Below are 23587 nucleotides of genomic sequence, written 5' to 3' on the forward strand. Positions count from 1 at the left end.
CCCACAGCCTGAGCTCCTTCCTGGGCATCCGAGGAGCTTTCCTTTGCTCCTTTTAATAGAATCCCAGCCAGAACCCCTTCTAGCACCCTACAGAAATGAGTAGGGCTGCCTTTTCAGGGCAGTGTCCTCTGAGCTGGCTCAAAGAACAGGGCAGAGAGCCCCCTTGTCCAGCAGAGCCTAATTTTTAAATTTTTTCTCTTGAACTCTGGTCTCAAATAATCCTCCTGGTTAGGCCTGCTAAAGTGCTGGAATTACAGGTATCACAGCCACTGTGTCGGGCCAAGATAGATTTTTGTTTTGTTTTGTTTGAGAGGGAGTCTTGCTCTGTCACCCTGGCTGGAGTGCAGTGGCACAATCTTGGCTCACTGCAACCTCTGCCTCCTGGGTTCAATGCTCGTGCCTCAGCCTTGTGAGTATCTGGGATTACAGGTGCCCACTACCATGCCCAGCTAATTTTTGTATTTTTAGTACAGATGAGATTTCACCATGTTGGCCAGGCTGGTCTTGAATTCCTGACCTCAAGCAATCCACCCGCCTCAGCCTCCCAAATTGCTGGGATTACAGGCATAAGCCACCACACCCAGCCAAGAGAGACCTTTTTATGTTTATAGTCAAGGGTGCTGAGGCTACAGAAGGAATGCAACTGTCACAATGTTACCCAGGGACCCATGACAAAGCTGGGGTAAGAATACATGTCTCCTGACCCCCACGCCAGTGTCCCCTCTCCATCAGCTGCCCACTCATCTCTGTCCAGCCATAACCATCACTGTCCTTGCTACCCAAGGTGTCAGAGGGAAGGCCATCACAACTTTCCATGATCCCCTCCTGCTGTGATTAGACAAGAGACAGTTTCTGCTTGTGGGTGCCACTAGTGACTGTCTGGCTTGGAGGGGCTTTGGTATTCCTTCTGCAGCACTGATTTTGGGGGCCCTCAGTTTGGAAGCCACTTATATTCTGGTGACAGTCTTTGCTTTGGAACTTCTCAGTGGGATGGGAAGCTCGAGGCCCAAATCCCAGCCAGAGAAATAGGGAGACAAAGGGCACAGCTTCTACTTATTTCCTGGGTTAAGAAGTGGCTGGGAAGGAATCTAGAGTTTTTGAGATGGATTTTATTAGGGAACTGTAAGAAATGAATTCTGGGGGGAATGATGGTCCAAACCAAAATGGGAAATGCTGGCGGCATCTTGCACCTGAGGATGACCCTTGCCTGGAGGAAGAGCGGGTAAGGAAGGGGAGCCAGGTATCAGGGTACCAGAGATGTCACCCAGGAGAACCTGAACAGTCAGGGTGGAGTCTTCTGGTGTCCATTCCTGTTATCTGAGAGATGGATGGGGCTTGGGGTGCAGAGAGGGACATGAAGAAGTTTCCCAGGAGCAGGTGCCTGCTCTCATGCTAGAGAGAGAAGCCTCTACTTTGGCATGTACACAATAAGCCTTATCTCTCAGGAAGAGAGAGTGATGAAGTCATCTGCATCTTGGGCCCTGCAACCCAGGAAAGCCATCAGCTTTGCAACCACAGGTTAAAAAAAAAAAAAAAAAGTAGGCTGTCAGTGAGGGCTCAAAGGGGTTGTGGGGCTGTGAGGGTTATATGAGAAGTGTATGTTCTAAACAGATGTGGTTGGAGCTGTATATGGTCTGTACATGTTGTACATGTATATGTTGTGTATTACTAAAAAAACCTGAGGACTTCCTTTCCTTACTCAGTCGCCCATGCTAGAGTTCAGTGGTGTGAGCATGGCTTACTGCAGCCTCAGCCTCCTGGGCTCAAGAAATTCTCCTGCCTCAGGCTCCCAAAGTCCTAGGATATAATTGTCAGCCACCATATCCTGTCTCTCCCAAAATTTTTAGCCTGGCATTTAAGGCTAAAGATTATTCAGATTCACCATGTATTTCCCTGCCTCTGTGCATTTAGTCATGCTTTGTTCTCTGCTTTCTCAACAACTGATCTTTACCAATTAAAATCCTCCTCTAGCTCCAACTCAGATGCCTTCTTCCAGGAAGCCTTATTTGGTATCCTCACCCAAATGCTCTCTCTCCTCCGAATGGCAGAGCACTTTTCTCTACCTTTTTTTGCGTAGTTACATTCTCTTATGCATTCTATTAAGGGGGATGCTGTCAGTTTCCTCCACTAAATACTAAAGTCTTTGAAGACTTGTAAGTTTGTCGTATTCATTTTTGTATCCCCAATACCTAGCATAGGCCCTTTGCATAGCAGGCATTTAATTGCGAATATATTTGTTAAACAAATAAAGGTATTTTGGTTATGGAGATAGATGAGAAAATTGGTTTGTTTTTGTTTTTGTTTTTTTGAGACAGGATTTCACTTTGTCACCCAGACAGGAGCATAGTGGAGTGATCCTAGCTCACTGCAGCCTCAACCTTCTGGACTTAAGCAATTCTGCCACCCTAGCCTCCCAGTAGCTGGGACTACAGGCGCACACCATCATGCCTGGCTAATTTTTTTTTTTTTTTTCTTGTAGAGATCAAGAAAAAAAAAGTCTGCTCTCAAACTCCTGGGCTAAAACGACCCTCTTGCCTCAGCCTCCCAAAGTGCTGGGATTATAAGCATAAGCCACTGTGCCTGCTGCTAGGAAAACTTCTTGCCCTGTGCTAGGAAAAGATTTTTTTTTTTTTCGAGACGGAGTTTCACTCTTGTTACCCAGGCTGGAGTGCAATGGCGTGATCTCGGCTCACTGCAACCTCTGCCTCCTGGGTTCAAGAAATTCTCCTGCCTCAGCCTCCTGAGTAGCTGGGATTACAGGCACGAGCCACCATGCCCAGCTAATTTTTTGTATTTTTAGTAGAGACGGGGTTTCACCACGTTGACCAGGATGGCCTCGATCTCTTGACCTTGTGATCCACCCGCCTCGGCCTCCCAAAGTGCTGGGATTACAGACTTGAGCCACCGTGCCCGGCTCATAGGAAAAGATTTTTTCCTAGTGGAAAGAAAGTTGACCAGTAGGGGGAAAAAGTTTCTTCCCACTAGGAGCTTACAGTTTAGTGACAGAGACATACACCAATAAGAATTAATTTAGGGCCAGGCACTGTGGCTCACACCTGTAATCCTAGCACTTTGGGAGGCCAAGGTGGGTGGATCACCTGAGGTCAGGAGTTCAAGACCCGCCTGGCCATCATGGCGAAACGCCATTAAAAAAAAAAAAAAGAATTAATTTATTTGGGAGGCTGAGGTAGGTGGATTGCTTCAGCCCACGAGTTTGAGACCAGGCTGGACAACATGGAGAAACCCCGTCTCTACTAAAAATACAAAAATTAGCCGGGTATGGTGATGCACACTTGCAGTCACAGCTATTCAGGAGGCTGAGGTGAGAGGATCACCTGAGCCCAGGATGTGGAAGTTGCGTGTAGTGAGCTGAGATTGTACTGGGTTAGAGAGGCAGACCCTGTCTCAAAAAAAAAAAAGAACAAAAGTATTTATTGTGGAACAGCACTGGAGTGCTGGTTATGTGGGCCTTAGGTAGGCAGAGATAATGGCAAAGGAGAGGGCACTCAGGATAAAGGAACTCGCTAGGTGGAAGGCTGGAAGTGAGAGAGTGCATGGCACATTTGAGGAATGTGGTAAGTAGCCCTTAGACTGATATATAGGAAGCATAAAGGAAAATTGCAGATAAGGCTGGGTACGGTGGCTTATCCTTGTAATCCCAGCACTTTGGGAGGCTGAGGCGGGCGGATCATGAGTTCAAGAGATCAAGATCATCCTGGCCAATATGGTGAACCCACCCTCTCTACTAAAAATACAAAATTAGCTGGGCGTGGTGGCACGCACCTGTAGTCCCAGCTACTCGGGAGGATGAGGCAGGAAAATTGCTTGAACCTGGGAGGCAGAGGTTGCAGTAAGCCAAGATCGTGCCAATGCACTGCAGGCTGGCAACAGAGCAAAACTCCATCTCAAAAAAAGAAAGAAAAAGAAGATAGCAGATAAAGCCAGAGAGGGGATGTGGGCAATGGATCACAGAGGACCAGCTATGGCTTTCTGAAGTGTTTGGATTTTATTCTGGGGACAATAGAGGGCCACTGAATGCTCTCAAGGAGGAGTATAAGAAATACAGAATGAAAGAATGACTCAGCACTGTGTTTTGGGTGGACACCATCCTGTGGCCAGGACCATTTTAGGAAAATTTTACAGTGGGTGCTGACCAGCATCTGTTCTCTGAGGCTAGCTTGTCCCTTGGTCACCCCACCTCTTTATGAGATTTTCCCTTTAAAAAAATTTATTATTAGCCAGATATGGTGGCGCATGCCTGTAATCCCAGCTACTTGGGAGTCTGAGGCAGGAGAATCGCTTGAACCTGGGTGGTGGAGATTGCAGTCAGCCGAGATTATGCCATTGCACTCCAGCCTGGGCAACGAGAGCAAAACTCTGTCTCAAAAATAAATAAATAGGCTGGGCATGGTGGTTCACGCCTATAAGCCCTTTGGGAGGCCGAGGCAGGTGGATCACGAGGTCAAGAGATCGAGACCATCCTGGTCAACATGGTGAAACCCCGTCTTTACTAAAAACACAAAAAAATCATTAGCTGGGCATGGTGGCATGCGCCTGTAGTCCCAGCTACCTTGGGAGGCTGAGGCAGGAGAATTGCTTGAACCCAGGAGGTGGAGGTTGCGGTGAGCCAAGATCACGCCATTGCACTCCAGCCTGAGTAACAAGAGTGAAACCCCATCTCAGAAAAAATAAATAAATAAATACAATTTAAAAAATTTATTGATACGTAATTGTTGTACATATGTATGGGGTACATGTGACATTTTGATACAAGCATATAATGTATAATGATCAAATCTGGGGAATTGGTATATCTATCACCTCACATATTTATGATTGTGTTGGGTACATTCTGAATCTTCTATTTTGAAATATACAATAAGTTATTAACTATAGTTGCCCTATCTAACCATATATATATATATATATTTTTAGAAGACAGGGTTTCACCATGTTGGCCTGGCTGGTCTTGAACTCCTGACCTCAGGTGATCCGCCCGCCTCAGCCTCCCAAAATGCTGAGTTTACAGGCGTGAGCCACCATGCCTGGGCTCTAACCATATTTTTGTACCAATTAACCAATCCCTCTTCATCCTTCTTCCCCACTATCCTTCCCAGCTTGTGGTAACCACCATTCTATTCACTACCTCCATAAGACCAAATTTTTTAGCTCCCACATGAGTGAGAACATGCGATGTTTGTCTTTCTGTGTCAGTTTATTTCACTTAACATAATGACTTCCAGTTCCAACCATGTTGCTGCAAATGACAGGATTTGCAGCAACATGGTTGGAATAGCTGAATAGTATTTCATTGTGTAGCCGGGCATGGTGGCCCGTGCCTGTAGTCCCAGCTACTCGGGAGGCTGAGGCTGGAGAATCGTTTTGAGTCCAGCAGTTCTGGGCTGTAGTGTGCTATGCTGATGGGGTGTCTGCACTAAATTCGGCATCAATATGGTGACCTCCCGGGAGCGGGGCACCACCAGGTTGCCTAAGGAGGGGTGAACCAGCCCACGTCAGAAACGGAGCAGGTCAAAACTCCCTTGCTTATCAGTAGTGGGATCACACTTGTGAATAGCCACTGCACTCCAGTCTGGGCAACATAGCGAGACCCCATCACTGAAAAAAAAAAAAAAAAGTATTTCATTGTGTATGTATATATGGCACATTTTTCTTCTTCTTCTTCTTTTTTTTTTTTTTTTGAGACAGGGTCTTGCTCTGGATTGCAGTAGTGACATCACAACTCACTGTAGCCTGGACTTCCTGGAGTCAGGTGATCCTCCCACCTCAACCTCCTGGGTAGCTGGGACTACAGGCATTTGCCACCATCTTCAGGTAATTTTTTCGTATTTTTTGTAGAGACCGGGATTCACCATGTTGTCCAGGCTGGTCTTGAACTCCTGGGCTCAATATGCCTGCCTCAGCCTTCCAAAGTGCTGGGATTACAGGTGTGAGCCACCATGTCCAGCTCCTCCACTTCCTAGGTTCAAGCGATTCTCCTGCCTCAGCCTCCCAAGTAGTTGGGATTACAGGTGTGAACCACTGTGCCCAGCCAACACATTTTCTTTATCATTCATGCATTGGTAACACTTAGATTGATTCCAACCATATTTTGGCTATTGTGAATACTGCAATAGTCATGGGAGTGCAGATACCTGTTTGATAAACTAATTTAGTTTCTTTTGGATATATATGCAGATTGCTGGATAATATGGAAGTTCCAGTTTTAGTTTTTTGAGGGGCCGCCTTCATGCTGTTTTCCATAGTGACTGTGCGAAGGGATTTTCCTTTTTGAAGAGGCCACACCCAAATAACACTTGGTCAGACTGAGAATTCTCTTCTGCCTCCTGCAAGTGTTTCCTGACCTGTTCCACAGGACCCACATTCTTCTCTGGCTTTAGTACAGAAATTCTACTGTTTGGATTGTATTAGTCAGGGTTCTATATTAGTCAGGGTTCTCCAGAGAAACAGAACCAATAGAAGCATATATATAGAAAGATACTTATGAGAAGGAATTTGCTCATGTGTTTATGCAGGCGGAGAAGTCCCATGATCTTGCCATCTGTAAGCTGGAGACTCAGGAAAGCTGGTGGTATAAATTCCAGTTCGAGCCCAAAGGCCTGAGAACCAGGAGAGCCAATGGTCTAAGTCCCAGTCCAAAGGCACAATACCGATGTCTCAGCAGAGACACCTATTGCCACCCACAGCCTCTTCTGAGTCTGAGACTGGTTTGGGCCCCCTAGATAATTTCTTGCCCTTTGTAGGTAGTGGGGTGGGACAACATCCTATAGAGAGAAAATCACAGGCTTTGGGGTTAGTTAGTCAGCATTGGGTTAAAGTCCCAGCCAAAATCACTTATTAGCCGCACAAGCTTGGCAAAGTCACTCACCTCTCTGAGCCTTGGTTTCCATATCTGAAAAATGGGGATAATTATGCCTCTTCCAAAGAATTATGCCTGTTCCAAAGGATAAGTATGGGGATTACCTAACTTGCTGTCTGCAGCACAGCAGGTGCTCAGTAAATGGTATTTGTTTTACTCATATTTGAGGAGTCAAATACTGGCTGTTGTTTTGCCGAAGAAGCCCAAAGCTGTGCTTAAGCAAGCTGTTGCTAGTTATCTTAAATAAGGGGAATGAAGATTTTACCTAGTTTATCTTCGCAGGTCATCCCAGAGTGCCCAATCCCAAGCATTTCAGGTGAAAATTCTTTGTCTCCCCAGCCAACTTCAGCTCTCTGTCTGCACACCTACTGCTTCCCAGCAGCTGTGGTCACATTTGGTAGGCATGCAGGGGCCCAGCCCTGTCTGAGAACATTGTTGCAAAGACTGAGGAACTGGAAAACACTGTTGCAATCTGCTTGCCCTGAGGTACCCTGTAGAATCAAGGCCCACCCCTAAACTTTCCAGCAGTGTATTTGAGGTGAGAGCCCCGTTTCAGAGCCTAGAGTGATCTTAGAATCTAGAGTGATGGGAAAACTGTTAGGACATGCAAGCATGCCCCGCCATTATTATTATTATTATTATTATTATTTTGACAGGACCTCGCTATGCTGCCCAGGCTAGTCTCAAACTCCTGGCCTCAAGCAGTTCTCCCACCTCAGCCTCCCAAAGTGCTAGGAAGGCATGAGTCTCTGCACCCGGGTCCTTGTGCTATTTTGGAGCTGATGTTAGAGTGTTCTGTCAAAACCAAGAAACTCGGTTATGGATCTATCTTAGAGCTGCACTGGCTGGTGCTATAGGTTCAGGGAGTAGGTAGACCCATCCATGCCCTTGACACTCATTGTCTGGTGGGGGAACATAGCCACACATACCATTCTTGCAAGCTGGTTTGAAAAATGCACCGTCCAGTCTGTTGGGAGCAGAGAGCAAAGCAGTACCAATTCTGTGTGTTGGTTGTTCTGTGTACAACACAGAACACTTCTGTGACCAGATGTGTGGGGAGTTTCTGCCCACCCACCCCCACTCCCCCACACCAAGCAGTTCTTCAGGAGACACCAACTGGGTGTCCTAGAATTCAATTCCATTCTGCTACTGTCCACTTAGAGATAGTGTCACATCTCATAGGTTAAGAGCTCTGCCCCACAAGGCTGCTTTCCCCTTCAGACACCAATTTCAAGATACAGATGAACAGCCAGAGAGAAGAGATGCAAAGAGTAAGATATGCCCCCTCTAGGCACATCATCCTCTGAGCACTTCCAAAGTTAAGCACCTTGGAAGATCATCAATGTTTTTTTCAAGAGTTTTCATAGACCTTAATTGCCAGTCTCCACCCCATTTCTGGAGGTTAGTGAGTTGGGCTGAAAGTTCAATCCCTCTAATTCCCTATTCACTTGGTCTTTCCGGTAACTGGACACTTTCTGAGACTATCAGGGAAAGAGGCTCTTTATAAATAACAAAAGACACTCCTATAAGAAAACTCATGAAATGTTGGCAAACTCAAGGGCTTATCAAATATATTTCATAATATATTCCACAGTGGGGAACTACTGCTACAAACTGGAGGACGGTGGGCCAGACAATGGAATCAGTATGAATACAGCCCCAGAGGTAAGTATGTTAAGAAAACAAAAAATTGAGGTGGGCACTGTGCCTGTAATCCCTGCACTTTGGGAGGCAGAGGCGGGTGGATTACTTGAGGCCAGGAGTTTGAGACCAGCCTGGCCAACATGGTGAAACCCCGTCTCTACTAAAAATACAAAAATTAGCTGGGCATGAAGGCCCGGGGCTGTAATCCCAGCTACTCAGGAGACTAGGGCAGGAGAATGGCTTGAACCCGGGAGGCAGAGGTTGCAGTGAGCCGAGATCACGCCACTGCACTCCAGCCTGGGTGACAGAGAGACTCGCTCTCAAAAGAAAAAAAAAAATTTTTTTTAATCATTAAAAAATAATTTTTAAAAAATCGCAAGGCGAGTGGGTGCACTTACAGTTCCAGTCACTTCGGGAGGCCGACGTAGGAGGATCTCTTGAGCCAGGGAGGTCGAGGTTGCAGTGTGCCAGGATCACGCCACTGCACTCCAGCTTGGGTGACAGAGTGAGACCCTGTCTCAAAAAATACCAACACACACACACACACACACACACACACGCGCGTGCGCGCGCTAACAAAAAACCACCAACAGTTCCTGGGTATAGCTGAGACTTGAGATGCCAGTGGGGTGGGCAGTAGGAGGTGCAGACTAAGGTGTAAATTTTAACTGAGTCACCCTGCAAGGCTTGAGAGGCCAAGGCTTCACTGTGAGTGGGAGCTGGTAGGCTTAGCAGCCGAAGGAAAAGCAACGTCAAGTTTTGGAGATCACTCGACTTAGGTAAGAGCAGACTGACTGTGCTAGGCATTTTATTTCTTTCGTTCAATAAATATTTGTGGAGTGCTTATTACGTGCCAAAAACTTTTCTGGACACTGGGAAACAGGGATGAGGAAGCAACAGATCCAAGCCTTCCGAAGAGTAACCTCCCTAGGTTTCATGGAAGAGGAAACAAGATCGTCCTGACTCAGGCTCATGGCTCCAACCCGGGCTGCTGTGGCTGGAGGGCAGCACCTTACTTAGACGTCCCAGCGCACGTGGGGCAGTCCGCGGGTCGGTTGTTAGGCTGCGCGCGCCGCCCGGGCCTCTCCAGTGCCCCGCCTGGCTCGACGTCCACCCCCAGCCCGACCCACACGTGGGTTCCCGCACGTCCGCCGGCCCCCCCCCGCTGACGTCAGCCTAGTTGGTCTACTTAAGGCCCCTCCCGCGCCCGGCTCCGAGTGTTGGAGCAGCTGCCGCCGAGTCCGGATCCTACTGCTGTGCGCCCCCGACGCCCGCCCGACGTGCATTCCTGGTACGGCGGGGCCCAGCGCGCTCTGCGCAGGAGGGGGAGGGAGAGCGAAATGCCTCCGGCTCTGCTGGCCTGGGCTGCTTGCGAAAGGGTTCTTGTCCCCGGGAAGTGCAGGAGCCGCTTCCCAGAAGCAGAGCCCCGAGACCTCTGGGCGGTGGCCCACACCACGCGTGTGTTAGGAGCTCGCCGCGCTCTGCTTTTGCTGTAAGCGGGAACCATGGCTTCTGGCCGCGCTGGGGAACCAAGGAAGTGGCCTTACACAACCAGGTGTCGAAAGCCCGGGTGGATCCGGAAAAATAAGGAGATGATAGGCCTAAAGGGTGTGGGGGATACCTCTGGGCTCGAAATTCGGCGAGCGGTGTAAAATTCGAGGTCCAGTTTCCGGAGCCCATTGAGCCAAAAAAGCCTTGGCTTGTCCGGGCGGGTTCTTGGAATCCGGAAAGGGGCTGAGTACCACGCGGTTTGCATTTTTCTCTTGGGCCGCTCGAGAGGTGGGCTCCCTGAGGGCGGCTGCTGTCTGCAGATCATAGGGAGCTCTTTGCGCATTTATTAAGCAGCTGCTGGTTTATCTCCGGCTGCGCTAAGCGCGGCGCATGCAAAGATGAAGCAGGCAGAATCCCAGCCCTGCCGCACCTGAAACGGTCACTTGAGTAGGATCCGCCGCTACCAACTCCTTTTAACAAATGGGGAGACGTTCAGGGCATCTCTAAGGTCTCCGTGAGTAGGTGGCAGAGGTGAGGAGTAGAACTCGTTTTGCATGTCTGTCGCCGCCAGACTCACCCACCGTCACCCCAGTTCCCCCACTCCAGCCCCACCCCCACGTTAAAGGTAGCTTTGGATCCTGGGTCCGCTCACTGAAGCTAGCAGGTGTCCGCAGGAACTCCCTTCCCCCTACCAGGCTAGAAACCTTACAAGGCTGCCTAGAAATAGCAGTGATTTGTAAGGAGAGACCCGACACCAGCGTGGTGACTCTGGGCTGGCTGCCTAGAGGTCCTCTCGGATATTTGCCCTTTTGGGTAGTGTCAGAACAAGGCGTGATGCTTTGGGGATGCAGCCTGTGATATTCCCTCCAGCGAATGCAGTGTAGGGTTGGATTAACAGAGTGGAAAGAATTCGTGAGTTCCACCAAGTAGCTATTAACTCTAGGGCTGCAGGCCTCAGGCTCTCTGCCGCTATTTCCACACTCCCTGTACTGAAACGATTTCTTCATACTGGGCCTGACAGGCCTTTGCAACTAAGATCACGGCAGAAGCCACACCGTGCGCCTCCCTAACAGTCCCTGGTTTCCAGTACTGCGATTTAAAGTCTGGCCCTGGCCGCGCGCCAGGCCTGGGAGGCTGCCAGCTAGGCTTCACGTTGCTCGCGTCTGCCTCGGGGCATTCATCAGGTCTAAAGTCTGAACCCCAACTCGCTCCCTCTCACCCACCGAGCTGGATAGCTCCAGATCGCCTCTCCTTACGGGCGGGGCTGCTCAGGCTTCAGCCGTCTGGCCCGAGGCCCACGGCCTGCCGCCGCTAGACTAATCGTCTCCGCCCCTGCGTTCTGTAATGCGCACGCGCACGCACACAAGTTTCCTGAGCCCGCCAATCCGGATTTGGGCGGGGCGTGAAACCCGGGCGTTCTGAGGACCGAGCAATTAGTCTGATTTCCGCCCACCTTTCGGAGCCGGCAGGAGAGCAACAGCGCGCATGCGCAAGGGTCACCGCATGCCCCTGTGCCTTGGCCTCGAGCTTTGTGGCAGTTAATGGCTTTTCCCCACATACCTCTGGTTTTTACTTGAGAGGCCTGGCTGTGTCCTTGCTGTAGGAGCCGGAGTGGCTGAAGGAGAACTGGGCGGGTGGCTCAGAGTGATCTTGTGTGAGGAAAGGCCAGCCCCACTTGGGGTTAATAAACCGCCATGAGTGAGCCCTCAGGAGGCTATACTTACACCCAAACGTCGATATTCCTTTTCCACGCCAAGGTGAGGCCCGTCGCTCCTCGCAGACCCTGGCGTTAGGCCTTTCAGCTCTCTTGGCAACCGTTAGGTTTTTTCCCCTCTCTTTTTAGTCATCTCTTGTGATTTTTAGTGGCAGGTACCCCAAAAAGAAGTAAAATAAGCCCTTTTCCAGTACATCTCTTGGTTAATAAACATTAAAGAGGATGTAGTGACTAAGCGTTTTTCCCCCTGTAGGTTCCTTGTGGTTCCAAGTCCAAAATGGCAACTCTCAAGGATCAGCTGATTCAGAATCTTCTAAAGGAAGAACAGACCCCCCAGAATAAGATTACAGTTGTTGGGGTTGGTGCTGTTGGTATGGCCTGTGCCATCAGTATCTTAATGAAGGTAAGTGAGAGTCCACCCCACTGGAAGCGCATACCTTGACCACATCCTCCACCCCCACTCCCACCCCAAGAATTGTATTATTACATTGCATATAACAATATTTAGGTTTATGCACTCATTGAGATAACTTTCTGTGAAACTTTTGAAATATGATGATACAACAAAAGCGTATCTGAAATGAATCAAAATTTATCAAGCTGGAGACCCAGTTCCTAAAATTCATTATTCCATATTAGCATGCATGAATTGACTACCAATGAAAAGGAAGGGCAGGGCCATTCCTTTAAATGAGCCAGGATTCTTTTAAAGTAATTTTTGAATTGAAAATGACACATACATATGGTAAAATTAAAATACTGAATGTGGGAAATCTTAAGTTCTCCCACTCAAGCCTCATCGCCCCTGTGCCTTGGATAGCAATTTTGTTATCAATTATGGAACTAAAATTTAATTAGAAGAAGAGAAATTGTGAATAAAGTACTCCTTATTACACTATTGAAACCTGGTTTATATTGAAAAGAAATTGAGGCAGCTTACAGCATTAAAATATCTGAAGTTCAGATGTGGAGTTTCTAATAAAAGTAAAATGATGAACCGTGGGTTCTGAATAGAGATGGGTTGAAGTGAGAAGGCACTAAAGCAGAAATGAGCTATGAAAAGGCCTTGTAGCAACACAGGACTCTCCGTATGTTTTTAGGAGAGAGAGGCCACATAATACACCAGATTTTATTCCTTACCCACTAGATGAGAAATTGATGCTGTTTTTCCCCACACCTACAAACTGCCTATAGTTTTTCTCTGTGATAGCCTCTGGCTCAGGTGTGGGTAAGAAGAGGAACTGCCACTCATTATATTGTAGATGATTTGGGGGTAGATCTGCAGCCCGAATAACCTTTTTGGTAATAGTAGACCACATCCATTTGTATTAAAGCCATTATTGGTGCTTCTGGCTTGAAATACACCTATGAACTTTCACAGTTGCAAGTATAAAGATATTTTTTGCCAATATTCTACACTGCATAAACCTGTTTATCTATAACTGTTAGGATTGGTTCATATATGGAATCAACCAGGGAATGGTTCAGATTCCAGGTCGGAAAAATGGGCAGAAGTCAGAAATTTTATTTATTTATTTTGAGACAGAATTTCGCTTTGTTGCCTAGGCTGGAGTGCAGTGGCGGAATCTTGGCTTACTTGACCTCTGGGTTCAAGCAATTCTCCTGCCTCAGCTTTCCGAGTAGTTGGGACTACAGGCGACTGCTACCATGCCGTTTTAATTTTTGTATTTTTTTTTTTTTTTGGAGACAGAGCCTCACTCTGTCACCCAGGTTGGAGTGCAGTGGTGCCATCTTGGCTCACTGCAACCTCTGTCTCCCCCGAGGTTCAAGCTGTTTTCCTGCCTCAGCCTCCTGAGTAGCTGGGATTACAGGCACACACCACCATGCCTAGCTAATTTTTTGTATTTTTAGTAGAAACAGGGTTTCACCATATTGGCCAGGCTTGTCTCAAACTCCTGACCTCAAGTGATCCGCCTGCCTCAGCCTCTCAAAGCATTGGGATTACAGGTGTGAGTCACTGTTCCCAGCCGGAACATTTCTTATTAATTTTAAGTCTTGATATTGGTCAATATCACCTAGTTAAATGAATAAAAATCTAAAACTGGTGTGCAGGATGGAATTTGAGAGAGTAGATAGAGCAGTTTTATGTAATTGGAAGTTGTTGTTGTTGAGATTGAGTCTTGGCTCTAGTGCAGTGGCATGATCTTGGCTCACAGCATCCTCTGCCACCTGGGTTCAAGTGATTCCCCTGCCTCAGTCTCTTGAGTAGCAGAGACTACAGGCACGTACCACCATGCCCAGCTAATTTTTTTGTATTTTAGTAGAGACAGGGTTTCACCATGTTGGCCAGGATGGTCTTGACTCTGACCTCACGATCCGCCTGCCTCGGCCTCCCAAAGTGCTGGGATTACAGATGACGGGTATGAGCCACTGCACCCAGCCAATTGGAAGTTATTCTAGCACCTGTTAACCCAGTGTTCTGCTTCCACATCTGCAGTGGTGGAACTCCTGTAAAGCTTGCTTCAATGGGGAGAGAGGGTCAGTGCTATCTACCTATCGGGTAATCTGTAAGTCAGCTTTTGAAATGAGGTCCTGCCCCTACTTTGAAGTGTATCTCGATACTGTACTGATAAAGTAACAGAACTCTCCTATGCCGAAATATAGAAATTTTTAATGCTCTTCTAAAAATCTAGGAGTAGCAATTTCCCATTTAACTAAAGATTTGATGTCTTTTAGGACTTGGCAGATGAACTTGCTCTTGTCGATGTCATTGAAGACAAATTGAAGGGAGAGATGATGGATCTCCAGCATGGCAGCCTTTTCCTTAGAACACCAAAGATTGTCTCTGGCAAAGGTTGATTTCAACAAGTTTATATTCTAATCCATGCTACACTTAAATTCTTTTTTTCAGATGATCTCCCTTTGTTGCTTAGGCTAGAGTGCAGCTGCATAATCACGGCTTTTGGAAGCCTTGACCTCCCAGGCCCAAGCAATCCTCCTACCTCGTTACCCTCTGCCCGCTCACAAACTGGGACTATAGGGCATGCCATCATGCCCTGCTATTTTTTTTTTTGCATTTTGTAAGAGATGGGGTCTCACTGTGTTGCCCAGGCCTTGAACCCCTGGGCTCAAGCGATCTTTGCTCCTTAGCCTTCCAAAGTGCTGGAACCACTGTGCCCAGACTTAGACTTAAATGCTTTATTAGGCTTAAAATCCTAGCTCTTTCAATATTTTATTTAAATGCAGGGTACAAGAGCCTGGGAATAATTTCACTTCGGTACCTATGAATATCAAAGTTTCAATTTCTAGTAAATGGTTTAAAATAGAAATCCAATTTGTCCATGCTGTGGAAACCATCTGAATGAGAACGTAATGAGCAGAGCTTAAACCTTAGGTCTGTATTTAACCACGTTGTGTTAAATATTTTTATTAGATATACTTACTTGCCCCCACATCCTTTCACATTTGCAGCACAAAGTTGATAATAGGGTAAATGAGACGGTTCAGCTGATTGGCTTGACCCTTTCACACTTAACAGCACCAGCCAAGAAACCTGAATGTGGCCCAAATAGTGTCTGTTTTGATACCTGAAAATCATTGGCCACCTTCCTGTTGGGCAACTCCCTTCATCTTAATCCCTGGCTTAATTTTTGCTATAGGGTATCTAGAAGCAAAATATGCTTGTTAACTGTAAAGCTGTCTCTGCTTAAAACAACAACTCCCACACCACACAAGCACGCGCACACACACACAAATTGCCTGTTCCTGGACTGATAAAGCACCAGTTATGTAGTTAATTAGAAACAGGAGTATGGAAAAGTATGAACATTGAGCTTGGGTAACAAAAAATGTGAGGCTGTCTAAGAAGTTAATATGAGAATCAAATAATAAACATGATTCCCTCCAGCTCCCCCTAATTGTTATATAAAGTTACAACTTGACTAAAGCTAGAATACAAGGAGAGTGTTGGCATGCTCTTCCTCCATTTAAGAAGCCATAATGATAAAACTCTAAATAAAAACAATAAGGAAAGGTCTCTGGGGCGTTTATGGAACAAATTTTTGTGACTAGGTAAAAGTTATTCTAAAGGCCTTAATCGTCATTATTTCCCTTTTCTCTAGACTATAATGTAACTGCAAACTCCAAGCTGGTCATTATTACAGCTGGGGCACGTCAGCAAGAGGGAGAAAGTCGTCTTAATTTGGTCCAGCGTAACGTGAACATCTTTAAATTTATCATTCCTAATGTTGTAAAATACAGCCCGAACTGCAAGTTGCTTATTGTTTCAAATCCAGGTGAGGCTTTTAACTGTATAGATATTGACAAGCTATAGTAAAACTGATATATTTGTTTGTTTGTTTGTTTATTTTGAGATGGAGTCTCACTCTGTTGCCCAGGCTGGAGTAGAGTGGTGTGATCTTGGCTCACTGCAACCTCCACCTCCCAGGTTCAAGCGATTTTCCTGCCTCAGCCTCCTGAGTAGCTGGGATTACAGGCGTGTACCAACCCCAAGCTCAGCTAATTTTTTTTTAATCTTTAGTTAGAGATGGGGTTTCACTATGTTGGCCAGGTTGGTCTTGAACTCCTGATTGGTGATCTGCCTGCCTTGGCCTCCCAAAGTGCTGAGACTGTAGGTGTGAGCCACTGCGCCTGGCCAATTTTTGTTTTTTTAGTAGAGATGGGGTTTTGCCATGTTGGCCAAGCTGGTTCAAACTCCTGACCTCAGGTGATCCATCTTCCTCTGCCTCCCAAGGAAGTACTGGGATTACGAGTGTGAGCCACCGCACCTGGCCGTGTGTTATATTTTGTATATGCATGTTTATTGATTCATTTCTCATGCTTCATTTCCCTCCTAAGGAAATGTTTTTTTTAATAGTGAATTTTAAAACATTAAAGAGAGTCCAATGCCTTTAAACATAGCTGGAGCTTAAAATTACCTGCTTAAGATTAGATAAGGGATAAATTTGTGAGTAATTGTTGTTCTCTCTCTCTCTTTTTTTTTTTTTTTTTTTTTTTTTTGAGACAGTCTCACTTTGTAGCCCAGGCTAAAGTACAGTGGTTCGATCTTGGCTCAGTACAACCTGTCTCCCAGGTTCAAGCAATTCTCCTGCCTCAGCCTCCCCAGTAGCTGGGATTATAGGCATGTGCCACCATGCCTGGCTAATTTTTGTATTTTTATTTTTTAATTTTTATTATTTTGAGAGAGAGTTTCACTCTTGTTCCCCAGGCTGGAGTGCAATAGCACCATCTTGGCTCACCACAGCTTCCACCTCCCAGGTTCAAGCTGTTCTCTTGCCTCAGCCTCCCGAGTAGCTGGAATTACAGGCATGCGCCACCATGCCCGGCTAATTTTGTATTTTTAGTAGAGATGGGATTTCTCCATGTTGGTCAGGCTAAGCTGGTCTCAAGCTCCTGACCTCAGGTGATATGCCCACCTTGGCCTCCCAAAGTGTTAGGATTACAGGTGTGAGCCATCGTGCCCAGCCCCATAATTGTTATTCTCCTTTGTTGATGCACAGTTCGTTTTCATAAAACTGTTAAACTTTTTTTTGAGACAAGTTCTCACTTTTTCGCCCAAGCTGGAGGGCAATGCGATGATCATGGCAGCTTTGATCTGCTCAAGTGAGCCTCCTTCCTCAACCTCTTAAGTAGGTAGGACTGCAGGCATGCACCAATATGCCTGGCTAGTTTTTTAACGTTTGTGTGTGTGTGTGTGGAGATGGAGTCTTGCTATGTTGCCCTGACTGGTCTTGAACTGCCGGCCTTGAGCAGTTCTCCCACCTCAGCCTCCCAAAGTGTTGGGATTACAGGTGTGAGCGATCATACCCAGCCAAAACTGTACTTTTTGAATACTTTAATGGACTTGGTATACATAGTATAGAGACTTAAAAATATTAACAAAATTATTGGTTAGCTATGTTAAGTATCAAAATCCCTACAGAGCCATGTATCTGGAGTAGACTATCATTATCTAATGATGTACCTAGTATCTGCTTAAGTGTTTTCTTTATAGTAGGGATATCTTTTTTGTGTGTGGGGGGATGATAATGGGTGATTTTTATTTTCTCCTTTTCTGTAGTGGATATCTTGACCTATGTGGCTTGGAAGATAAGTGGCTTTCCCAAAAACCGTGTTATTGGAAGTGGTTGCAATCTGGATTCAGCCCGATTCCGTTACCTGATGGGGGAAAGGCTGGGAGTTCACCCATTAAGCTGTCATGGGTGGGTCCTTGGTGAACATGGAGATTCCAGTGGTAAGCATAATTTTCTTTTTGTTTTCAAAAAGATTATGTAAAAAGTTGATGGGCGTTTTATTATTAAATTAGAGCCTAATCAAATATCCATTCAGTAGGGTAGAATGGTTTCCTGAAATCTACCATTTTGTATAATTACATGTTAGGAATTGGTAAGATTGCTGCCATTTTGTATGGCATTTTATGGCGAGGGGGATGGGGAATGAAATTTCTGTTCTTAACCATGGATATCTTAAGACTATAGTTTTTAGGATGACTTTAGTCATTTAGTATCACAGATGTTTATACTTGACTTGTACTGTCCGGCCCCGAAAAGGTCAGCAAATCCAAATGGAGTGTACAAAAAATTATATTATTATCACAGTTGAAATGTTATGATTTGGTTAGAGTTCTGTATGCTAAGAAAATTCCCCTTATGTTCTCATATTGTCTTTATATTTCAAATATATATGGGTTAAACATTTTAATTGGTTAGAGAAACAGGTTAGAATACAGTGAAAATTCTTAGTTTTATATAATGTAAATAAATGAAAATCTAACCTAAAAGTGAGTAGTGACTACATCAGTAGTCTTGACCATCTACCAAAACTGGGTATTCTTCCTCCAAAGATAAAAGAATTAGAAAAATGCATCACAGTTACTAATCTGTTGGTGCATGGAAATAAATGTAGTCTGTACGATTTATTTTAGTGCCTGTATGGAGTGGAGTGAATGTTGCTGGTGTCTCCCTGAAGACTCTGCACCCAGATTTAGGGACTGATACAGATAAGGAACAGTGGAAAGAGGTTCACAAGCAGGTGGTTGAGAGGTAATAAATCTTTTAACTTGGCAACACAGAAGATTAAAATTTACTATTCAAAGGGTTAAAATTGTAATAGCATTTGCATTTGAGAACTTTTTTTTCGAGATGGAGTCTTGCTATGTTGCCCAGGCTAGAGTGCAGTGGCATAATCTCAGGTCACTGTAACCTTCACCTCCTGGGTTCAAGCGATTCTCCTGCCTCTCGAGTAGCTGGGATTACAGGTATGTGCCACCACCCGGCTAATTTTTTGTATTTTTAGTAGAGATGGGGTTTCACCATGTTGGCCAGGCTGGTCTCAAAACTCCTGACCTCAAGCGATCCACCCACCTCAACCTCCCAAAGAGCTGGGGTTACAGGTGTGAGCCACTGTGCCTGGCTGAGAACTTTTCGTTGGAGAGAAACGTGTGTTTTTTGTTTTTTTTGTGACAGTCTCACTGTCACACAGACTTGAGTAAAGTGGTACTATCTGCTCACTGCAGCCTATGCCTCCTGGGTTCAAGCGATTCTCCTGCCTCAGCCTCCTGAGTAGCTGGGATTACAGGCACGTGCCACCATGGTCAGCTAATTTTTATATTTTTAATAGAGATGGGGTTTTGCCATGTTGGCCAGGCTGTTCTTGAATTCCTGACCTCAGGTGACTGGCCTGCCCCCGGCCTCTCAAAGTATAGGGATTACAGGCATGAGCCACCTTAACCATCCAAGAAAACTTGTTTTCTTAAGCTTTGTTAAGATCATACTTTAAACAACTTAAAAAAAAAATGTGCCTCACTTTGCAGGGCTTACGCCCTAGGATCACTTGAGCTCAGGACCAACCTGGGCAACAGGGTGAAACTTTGTCTTAACAAAAAATATAAAAATTAGCCAGGCCTGGTGGTGAACACCTGTGGTCCCAGCTACTCAAGAGGCTGAGGTGGGAGGATCACCTGAACCTGGAAAGGTCAAGGCTGCAGTGAGCTGAGATCCTGCCACTGCACTCCAGCCTGCTAGCCTGGGTGACAGAGTGTGACCCTGTCTTAAAAGAAAAAAATGAAATTGTTGAAATAGGGAAGCTTTCGATTTGGTGACATTATTTACCTTTGTGGTCCTCTGTGGACCTCAGGTCCGTAGAATTGAAAAATGAATCATAATCTTTAGTTCATGACTTACTCTCATGATTGGTCAAGCAAGACCCTCTTGTTTGTATTTGTTTAATTAAATAAAACCTGTGAATCCACCACCCAACTCAAACATTGACAACAGCTGTCAAATAACATTGTTTTGGGTGGGTGGGGTGTTTTTTTTTTTTTTTTTTCTTTTTTTGAGACAGAGTCATGCTCTGCTGCTAGGCGCCAGGCTGGAGTACAGTGGCACAGTCTCAGCTCACTGCAATCTCCACCTCCTGGGTTCAAGCAATTCTCCTGCCTCAGCCACCCTAGTAGCTGGGACTACAGGCGCACGCCACCAAGCCTAGCTAATTTTTGTATTTTTTAGTAGAGACGGGGTTTCACCATGTTGGCCAGGATGGTCTCGATCCTTTGACCTCATGATCTGCCTGCCTCGGCCTCCCAAAGTGCTGGGATTACAGGCATGAGCCACCATGCCCAGCCCATAACATTGTTGAATCAGAATTTATATTCTGCTGGTGTTTGGAAATAAGTGGATTCTGTGCTCTTCCCCCAGCTATCTCTCTCCCTCAGCCTCCCACTTGAGATGGTCCTGAGTTAAGAATGCTATATGTTGGCCGGGCGCGGTGGCTCAGCCTGTAATCCCAGCACTTTGGGAGGCCGAGGGGGGTGGATCACGAGGTCGAGAGATCGAGACCATCCTGGTCAACATAGTGAAACCCCGTCTCTACTAAAAATACAAAAAACTAGCTGGGCATGGTGGTGCGTGCTTGTAATCCCAGCTACTTAGGAGGCTGAGGCAGGAGAATTGCCTGAGCCCAGGAGGTGGAGGTTGCGGTGAGATGAGATCGCGCCATTGCACTCCAGCCTGGGTAACGAGAGCGAAACTCCGTCTCAAAAAAAAAAAAAAAAAGAATACTATATGTTATCTTGGATTTCTTTTTAAAATTCATAATACATTTTTAAGAATTAACCAATTTCTTTTACAAGTAACAGTAGTTTGTTATTTATTTATTTGAGATGGAGTCTTGCTCTGTTGCCCAGGCTGAAGTGCAGTGGCACGATCTCGGCTCACTGCTACCTCTGCCTCCTGAGTTTGAGCGATTGTCCTCTCTCAGCCTTCTGAGTAGCTGTGATTACAGGTGCACACCACCACACCCAGCTAATTTTTTGTATTTTTAGTAGAAACAGGGTTTCACCATGTTGGTCAGGCTGGTCTCGAACTCCTGACCTTGTGACCTGCCTGCCTCGGCCTCTCAAAGTGCTGGTATTACTGGCATGAGCCACTGTGCCTGGCCTTTTTAAAAATTCTTATTATTTTTTGAGACAGAGTCTCTGTCACCCAGGCTGGAGTGCAGTGACACAATTTCGACTCACTGCAGTCTCATCTCTTGGGTTCAAGAGATTCTCCTGCTTCAGACTCCAGAGTAGCTGGGACTACAGGTGCATGCCACCACACCTGACTAATTTTATGTATTTTTAGTAGAGACTTTAGTAGAGGGGTTTAACTGTGTTAGCCAGGATGGTCTTGATCTCCTGACCTTGTGATACACCTGCCTCAGCCTCCCAAAGTGCTGGGATTACAGGCGTGAGCCAGTGCACCCAGCCTGTAGTTTATTTTTTCATAGCTGTGTAATATTTCATAATATCAGTATACCACGATTTATCTATTCTTCTGTTGGAGGGCATTGGAAAGATTGCCGTGTTTTTGCTGTTACTAACAGTACTGTTAATGAATATCTCTGTCATAATATGCTGGTATACATGTGGAAAGGTTATTCTTGGTATAAGGTAACATTGTGTCATTGTTAATCCGTGCAAAACGTGTTTAATGAAAGCTTTGTTTTTCTTTCTTTCTCCCACCCTACCTTTTCTGCCCTTACCTATGGTTTCCTACCCTACAGTGCTTACGAGGTGATCAAACTCAAAGGCTACACATCCTGGGCCATTGGACTCTCTGTGGCAGATTTGGCAGAGACTATAATGAAGAATCTTAGGCGGGTGCACCCAATTTCCACCATGATTAAGGTAGGTCTATGTAGCAATACACTGTATTTGAATGCTTTTTCCTGGCTTTTTAAAAAAGATTTAATTTGACTACAAAAAAGTCTCACTCAGTTATGCTGGGGTAGGTAGAAGACTATATATTCAAGTTAGGGTCATCATGTTGCTATTTTTAGTGACTTTTTTTTTTTTAAATGGGGTTTCACCATTTTGGTCAGGCTGGTCTTGAACTCCCGACCTCAGGTGATCTGCCCGACTTGGCCTCCAAAGTGTTTGGATTACAGGCGTAAGCCACCACACCCAGCAATGACTTTCTTTTACACTATTACATCGTAACATCTGGAAAGGAATTTCTGCTTGCCGAACTGTATTTTTAAATCTTCATAATTAGGCCAGGCACAGTGGCTCACAGCTGTAATGCTAGCACTTTGGGAGGCCAAGAAGGGCGGAAGAATTGCTTGAGCCCAGGTGTTTGAGACCAAAAGGCTTCATCAGGATAGAAAAAAAAATGCTAGGTGAGATGGCTCACACCTGTAATCCCAGCACATTGGGAGGCCAAGGGGTGGATCACCTGATGATCAGGAGTTCAAGACCAGCCTGACCAACATGTTGAAACCCTGTCTCTACTAAAAATACACGGCCAGGTGTGGTGACGCATGCCTGTAATTCCAGCTACTTGGGAGGCTGAGGCAGGAGAGTCACTTGGACCCAGGAGACAGAGGTTACAATGAGCCAAGTTCACACCATTGCACTCTAGTATGGGCAGCAAGAGTGAAACTCCATCTCAAAAAAGAAAAGGCAGTCCAGCTCTGTGGCTCATGCCTGTATTCCCAGCACTTTGGGAGACCAAGGTGGGTGGATCATGAGAGCTCAGGAGTTCAAAGCCAGCCTGGCCAACGTGTTGAAATCCTGTCTTTACTAAAAGTATAAAAATTAGCTGGGCAAGGTGGCACAGCCAGGAGGCTAAAGCGGGAGAATCACCTGAACTTTGGAGGTGGAGGTTGCAGTGAGCCGAGATTGTGCCACTGCACTCCAGCCTGGGTGACAGAGCGAGACTGCCTCCAAAAAAAAAAAGCCTCATAATTACAGAGAATGTAAGTCTTGGGAAACCCTGGAATGCATAGGCAAAATGTGTGTAAAATATTTTTCATTTCATCTTCAGGGTCTCTATGGAATAAAGGATGATGTCTTCCTTAGTGTTCCTTGCATTTTGGGACAGAATGGAATCTCAGACGTTGTGAAGGTGACTCTGACTCCTGAGGAAGAGGCCCGTTTGAAGAAGAGTGCGGATACACTTTGGGGGATCCAAAAAGAGCTGCAATTTTAAAGTCTTCTGATGTCATACCATTTCACTGTCTAGGCTACAACAGGATTTTAGGAGGTTGTGCATGTTGTCCTTTTTATCTGATCTGTGATTAAAGCAGTAATATTTTAAGATGGACTGGGAAAAACATCAATTCCAGAAGTTAGAAATAGGAATGGTTTGTAGAGTCCTACAGCTATATTCTGATGCTGGATGGTGGTAACCTTGTGTAGTCCTAAACTGGTTAGTGTGAAATAGTTCTGCCACCTCTGAGGCACCACTGCCAATGCTGCACGTGCTGCAGTTGTCCCTTGAGCCAGAGAGATGTTCATTTGTTATATAACTTCCTGGCTCCTTCACTGAACATGCCTAGTCCGATATTTTTCCCAGTCATATCCTGGCATTCAGTGTATAGATCCAATATCGCATGCCTTG

At 45.8% G+C, this 23587-nt stretch overlaps 1 protein-coding gene across 1 annotated transcript; it reads left to right on the plus strand.

Moving 5' to 3' along the window:
• Nucleotides 1–9713: 9713 nt before the first annotated feature.
• Nucleotides 9714–23216, plus strand: LDHA (lactate dehydrogenase A). The gene is made up of 8 exons (XM_039471511.2): nucleotides 9714–9812; nucleotides 11980–12129; nucleotides 14424–14541; nucleotides 15809–15982; nucleotides 17767–17940; nucleotides 18631–18748; nucleotides 21750–21873; nucleotides 23012–23216. Exons 2-8 carry the CDS (start codon nucleotides 12004–12006, stop codon nucleotides 23174–23176), a joined length of 999 nt encoding a protein of 332 aa, XP_039327445.1. The 5' UTR covers nucleotides 9714–9812; nucleotides 11980–12003; the 3' UTR covers nucleotides 23177–23216.
• The last annotated feature ends 371 nt before the right edge of the window (nucleotides 23217–23587 follow it).

The sequence above is a fragment of the Saimiri boliviensis genome, chromosome 6, assembly GCF_048565385.1.
Source record: "Saimiri boliviensis isolate mSaiBol1 chromosome 6, mSaiBol1.pri, whole genome shotgun sequence".
In the NCBI taxonomy this organism is placed as follows: domain Eukaryota; kingdom Metazoa; phylum Chordata; class Mammalia; order Primates; family Cebidae; genus Saimiri; species Saimiri boliviensis.